The sequence below is a fragment of the Monopterus albus genome, unplaced genomic scaffold, assembly GCF_001952655.1.
Source record: "Monopterus albus unplaced genomic scaffold, M_albus_1.0 scaffold12.1, whole genome shotgun sequence".
Lineage (NCBI taxonomy): Eukaryota > Metazoa > Chordata > Actinopteri > Synbranchiformes > Synbranchidae > Monopterus > Monopterus albus.
The window spans coordinates 2980972-2987630 of NW_018127892.1; the positions used below are offsets into that span (position 1 = coordinate 2980972).

Sequence of the window (6659 nt, forward strand, 5' to 3'; positions counted from 1 at the left end):
GTCCTAGACTAGACTATACCTCCTGGACGTCCATGTGGAAGCTGAGGTTTAAGCAGATAATGAAGTAAAATACAGTTGTAATTCTATAAACCTTCTTTATAGGAGAAGGCATCCTTAGAAATATCACTATATGCGCTTACAACTACATTATTATGTGTTACAACTAATTTATTACAAGTTTATATACTTCTAAACAGGGGGACTTAAATTATTAGTGATTTTTTTTTTACACTTTGGACATTCTTTTATTTGCAATTTGATTGCTCCAGTATTGCAATACTGTTTTTTTGTAACAACAACAACAACAATAATAATAATAACTTTATTTATATAGCACAGTACATTAAGTGCTACTCAAAGTACTGTACAACAATAAACAAAGCAAAAACAATACAATCAATAAAAATAATGACAAGCTATAAAGATCAATAATTAATTAGATTGACATTTCTAGACATATAAAGACTTTCCAAGTAGCCTACTATCCAACCCTGACCAAAAAACCCCATATGGTCACTGTTGCCTCTCTGAACCTCTGAACACCGCCGGGGCTTTATTTTGAAAGGCTGAAGCGGAAGCAGTGCTGTTGATCCCATCGGTTTTGGCGACCGAGCCTCGTGGCTCGGTGGAGAGAGAGAGGGACAGTAGCGGAGACTTGAGGAGGAGGTGGAGTCTGTCCCACACTGCATCTGGCCCGCTCCCCTCTCTGTCACCCCGGGCCAAACCCGCCCAGCTCCTCTCACTCACTCTCTGTCTGTTTTCCCGCACGGCTCGGCCCGGACTCTCACGGCACTCTCTCACACACAGCGAGGACACGGAATGGAGACGGAAGGGAGCCAGAGCAGCCTGTCCACCACGGACTCCCCTCACGACCCATGGTAACGAAAAAAACTTTTTTTCCATAGTCGTACCTTGTCCCGCACACCTCCGAAACAAGCCTGGCATTCTGCGGCAGGACTGTGGTGCGCGGCCAGACTCACACCTCCACACAGGGAGCCTTCATGTAAACTCAGAGATGACACACTCAGAAATTCTGTCTGAACCTCCATGATTTCAGACCCTCAGTAACAACTTAGTTTTGGCCTCTGATACATCAGACTCACTAAATACACCTTAAATGAATGTATGAATGTGTAAATAATAAAAGTTTTCTCTTTTTCCCCCACAGCAAAATGTTCATAGGTGGACTCAGCTGGCAAACAACACAAGGTAAACCTTTTCCCGCTCCTTAAAATGCCACAGTGTCTTTAAAAAACCTGTCATGGATTAGATGGAACCAGTAAGAACTTATTTAAAAAGCTTTATTTCTTTTTGCTTATGTAGAACCTGCCCCCCCCCTCCTTTTTTTTGTTTTACATATGAAAACTGCTCCACAATGAATGCCCCCATTCAGAATGACCACAGAATAAATGAATGATTCTTGAAAGCTCACTGAAAAGGGTGAAATTAGATTATGTATGGTTAAATACATTTTAGTTGGGATATTCATATTTTCTTTGTGCGTGTGTTCTGATCATTTTGTGTTGTGCCACATGAATTAAATAACTGTTGTCAAAGGAAATCTCAGCAGAGTGAGGCGGCTCTGTAGCCACTCTCCTTGCTAACTTGTTCACCTCTCGATTCATTAATCACTGTGTCTTCTCTCCGCACTGTTTTGTTTTCCCAGAGGGGCTGAAGGAGTACTTCTGCAAGTATGGTGAGGTGAAGGAGTGTATGGTGATGCGAGATCCGGTTACGAAGCGCTCGAGGTGAGGGAGCTGTGAACCCGGCCTCTTAACCGGGGCTGAAAGTTTATCTAACCTGTGTGATTCCTTGCTGCTCGTAATCTATCATCACATGTTAACAGAGTTTTCTGTGTCATTAACTAACTCTCCTGATGTATGCAGGGGTTTTGGATTCGTCACCTTTGTTGACCAGGCTGGCGTGGATAAAGTTTTGGCCCAAACTAGGCATGAGTTGGACTCCAAAACAGTGAGTTCTCTGTATTTACTTCCCAACACCAGCTAATCCCATCGCTTGGTGGTTGATTGGTGGATTTTCCAATAGTCTTCCTGAGAGGTGCGACATTTCTACATTTTAGTATGTTCACTAGGGTGGTTTTCTCAGACCACGTCTGCCCGCTGCCATGCCTCAGGCGTGAGCGCTTTCCATGATAAAGTCAGCAGCCGTCAGTGGAGACACATGGGAGGCTGTGCTCTCTCTTCGCTCTTCAGTCAGACAGACAAGAAAATGTTACCCAGTGTCAATTTCCACATTAACAAGGGGAAGCGGACAGGTTTGCTTTCACTGCTAATCTCTGATTCAGTCTCTAGACAGAGTGAACCAGAACTTTCTTTCAGCTTTTTTTCTGTGAAAAATGGACTCCCCCCTCCCAAAAAAAGTTTCTCAGTAGAAGGAGTGAATGCAACCTGAGACCATCAAGGTGTGAAAGCAGCAACTGACTAACTCCTCACAGCTTCCTGATGATTTCTGAAAGAAGGAAACTGCAATGATAGTGTCAGCGTGACACATTCAGGCCCCTTTCACCTGTGTGAATTGTAACTTAAAATATATTAATCTCCTGTGTTGCAGTGTGTGTGTGTGTGTGTCTTTTTGTCAGTAATTAATGCAGGCCCGGTCTGGGAACAATGTGGCCCGCTGGTCGCCATAGGGACCACTGCCCCCGCCTCTCTCCTCAGTGGGAGTGGTGATGGCTGCGGGTTAGTCACTGTATTGAAATGAGGGGAGGCTGTTTCTTTTTTCCTCCCTTTTGTGCTCTGAGCGATGCACCTTGTCGAGCCTTTGGAATATAAGTAGAGGTGCTGAAGGAGGAAATGGAGAAGAAAGTTACAAGGAAATAAGACGTTGTTATTTTGAATCCAAGGTTAGCAGAGGTACAAGTTGTTTGATAGAGAAGTGAAGTGTAGTTTTGTTTTTTTTTTTTTTTTTTTGGTTTCTCCTGTGCTCTACTGTTATAGTGTCACTTGCAGGCACGACAGCTATGACAAGTAGTGCCATCATGGTTGGACGCCACTCGCTTGCCGTGGGGTTTGTTTCCATAGTGACCTCCTCCCCTCCTTCCCCGTCCACAGTTGAAAAATGGCTCTGTCACAAAAGAAAAAAACAATGCACATCATTTACAATCACTTACTGGATACCAGAAATCCAGACAGCATAAACAGTCCCAGCCGGAGAGAGCCGGGGCCATGAGAGTTAAATGTCACTGTTTATTTCTTCACCTCCTCTGATATAAACTTATCAAGCCCATTCATGGCAGATCCCAGAGATGATGATTCTCTCCTTTGAATTTGAGTTTTCCTCTCAGGTTGTGCATGTGTTAGCTCAACCACGTAGGCTGTGGCAGGGCCCCTTGTGGCTGGCAGCTGAGTTGGATGGTGGCGTTCGGTGGGGGCTGCTGTGGCCGCAGAGCATGTGCGTTTGGTGTTTAGAGGGCTCGGTGATCGGCCACAGGAGTAGGATGGTGAGTAGAATAGGCTTTTTAGACTGCTCACCCTGCCCCCCATCTCCTTCTTTCTCTCATGCAGGCAGGTTATCCTGTTAGAGAGGGCAGAGAGAAGGTCTCCAGCGGCAACAGAAAGAATGTGCCATGCTGTGACTGACTAAACCACTCCGGCACTGGAATTAAAAGAGCTTTGCACAGCCGAGAGGCTAAAGAGCAAATACAGTGCTGTAGAGGAATTTATTGGTACTTATTGTGTTGAAGGACAGATGGAGCCCGGTTCTGACCAGTATAGGAAGGCAGGTCGTACTCTGATTTATGCTACTGCTGCTCTGTTAGTGGCCCCTCCGGGTACCCTCCCAGCTTCCTGCTATCTGTGAAGTTAGTGACTGCACCCTTGTGGGACAACGTTTCCATTCAGCTGCAGCTCCAAGGTGCACAGTAGAGAGTTGTACAACAAAGTCACACAGCTCTTTGCAGAGTTGCATCGGGCATATTCGAAGACACCATTAACCATTTCCATGCTGAGCTAGGTGGAAAGACTGAGAGGGGGGGGCAGGATAACCCCATCTGTGATTAGTATGGCTCTCATAAGTAATAGGATTGGAGTCAACAAGCTCAAGTTCCACAGAGATGTAGCTGCCCAATTGCCATGTTGCGTTAAGTGTGTTCCCACTTCAGGCTGTGACAGGCAGCGCGCTCGGCCAACTGTTGCATAGCTGGGATGTAGCTGGTCAAAGGGGATTGCCCTGATTTCATAAACCTTTCTTGGAATTATGTTCAGCGTCTTCCTGTTACCTTGCTGTGAGTGTGGAGAGGTTAGCTCTCTCTTTAAACAACACAACTGACACATTAAAGCAGCTTCATGTCCTTATGTAGGAGAAAGTGTTTTTAAGTGAAAGATCTCATCCAGACATGTTTAATCACATAGAAACATAGAATAATAATAAAAAATGACTTGTGTGTGATGTTTTTTCACCAAAAAATTCATTACCACTTCAATAAATCTTAAAATTAAAGCTACTTCTTCCTCATAGAAAAATCCATAATCTGTGAATATGCATTTATTTTTTGTTTCAAACGTTAAAGTGCTGGGCATGAGATGTCTCCTACTTCACAAAAAAAAAAAAAAAAAAATCAGTGTGTGTGCACTGAAGGCTTCATGTTTCCACGTCCCGTGTCTGTAAGTTGCATATCAGACCATGACTGGCTCCAAACATGTTGTAATGTTACAAATCCTCCTTTTGTGTACTGTTCATGTGCATTGAGATTTTAGGTAAGTGCAATGACACACATGAATGTGAAGACAACCACACTGCACAGCAATAAGCAAAACACTTCTTTGAGCGGAGGGGGACTTTAAATGCATCCTTACAATACATATTTGCTATGAAAAAACCCATTTAACAGATCCACTTTATATGTTTAGTGTCCACAAGCTCCTCCCCACAGATGTGCTGTGTGCTGCCATGTGTTTGATTTTGTTTGTTTGTGTGTGTGTGTCTGTTTGTTTTTGAATGTGCACAGGAATGTTGGACATCAGGAGGGTTGGTGACCGGAGGTGACTATCAGAGTAGTTTAGCCACCATAGAAACTAAACAGTAGACTCTGTATCTGATCCTCCAGTCTTAGCTTATAGTCTTCTCATTCTGCTCTCTAGTACAAAAAGAAAAAAGAAGAACAACAACTTGCGGTGATATCGACTTTTATTAGAAACAACACTGTTAGCCTTACTCTGGTAAAAGCATGTGGTTTGCCATAGAGGCTCTAGCTCTCTACTCTAGTTCAACTCTACCCTCTCATGGTTACGGACTAATCCTAGCGCTGTACTGTCTCACCATCTGTTAGTGTAACAGCAGTACAGTGTGGAGTAGTCTAGTTGTTCTCTAGCTCTGTTAGACCAGTATAGACTAATATAGAGGTCTCAAATTTCAGTTTTACAGCCTGTCTATGATTGCATCCTCATGGCATAGTGTGGTTCTCTCTCCATTCTTCACCTTGGTGATATTAGGGAGGCTCGGCCACTTTATTGATCAATTTCTGCTGTTTTATTTTTATAGTTGTTGACTTAAGATCAATACCAGGAGTTGAACGTGCTATATATAGGCTAAGCTTGTCCTTTTTCTTGGGCGTAAATATAAAAGACTGCAGGGCCGAGGACGATCCGGATCATCTGAAAGCGTGCAGGTTGTTGCTGTCACCACTTCCGTCAAAAGCTGAGGGAGGCAAAAACAGACAAACACAAACAAACAAAACTGGGTGGTTCTGCTGTCAGTGTGGTGTGATTGACAGCGCCCCTCTCCTCTGTCCCCGTTCTCCTCTCTCTTCTTGACCCCCTCTCTCACTCCCTCTCTGACACACTTGTTCTTGCTCGTGGGCTCTCCTCACTGCGGTGAGGTGTGTTTGTGATTGTAGGGCCTGTGTGAGATTCCAGGAGATCACATGTCACATGGTAGTGACGAGAGAGGCAGGGGTTCACTGGACATTCCCAGGCATTCCACCTGAGTACAGCTGTGCACACACACACACACACACACACACACACACACACACACATGAACTCACAAGTATGTCAAAGGTGCATCTGTGTATGGCTTTCACACACAGGAAGCAGGCATACATACAAAAAGCTTGTGGTATAAAACACTACACACTGACAATAATCCACTAGAAGGCATAGAGCCGGCAGTCCCCGAAATTCAGCATCCACACCATTTTTAAACACGTTTTTATTCCAGACGTTCTCCTAGTCAGTGCTGAAGGGATTAGCTGATTAGTTGTTCGACATAAAATTAATCGGCAACAATTTGAACAATGGTTTCATTTGCTCAAATATGAGCATATGCTGCTTTATTGTAATTATCATTATAAATTGAATATCTTTGAATTTTGCACTGCTGGTCAAATAAAAGAAACACTTAGATTACATTTTATAGCCAAATCATACAACAATTAAAATAATTGAAAAATAATTAGGAGATAATTAACTGATAATTAGCCCTAAATCTAACATAGGTTTTGTAATGTAAATTCAGAATTAAAAGCAAAAGGTTTTTTATAAAAATAAGGTATTTTAAATGAAAAATCAGTGGGGCTGGGTATTATTTGAAAATAATTATTCTGAAACTAACACTGATACAAAACTAAACCAACTTTGAATTTTGGTGCCAATATCAAAATGACAAAATATGAATTATATGAGAAACAGAATGTGTGTGTA

General features: G+C 43.0%; 1 protein-coding gene across 1 annotated transcript in view; it reads left to right on the forward strand.

Moving 5' to 3' along the window:
* Positions 1-620: 620 nt before the first annotated feature.
* The window catches only part of msi1b (musashi RNA binding protein 1b), a 17551-nt gene continuing 11512 nt past the window's right edge, over positions 621-6659 (forward strand). Inside the window, exons 1-4 of the mRNA XM_020590461.1 lie at positions 621-878; positions 1169-1209; positions 1667-1748; positions 1887-1971. Of these exons, the coding sequence (XP_020446117.1) occupies positions 820-878; positions 1169-1209; positions 1667-1748; positions 1887-1971 (267 nt within the window). The 5' untranslated portion in view covers positions 621-819. The remainder of the gene's footprint in view (positions 879-1168; positions 1210-1666; positions 1749-1886; positions 1972-6659) is intronic.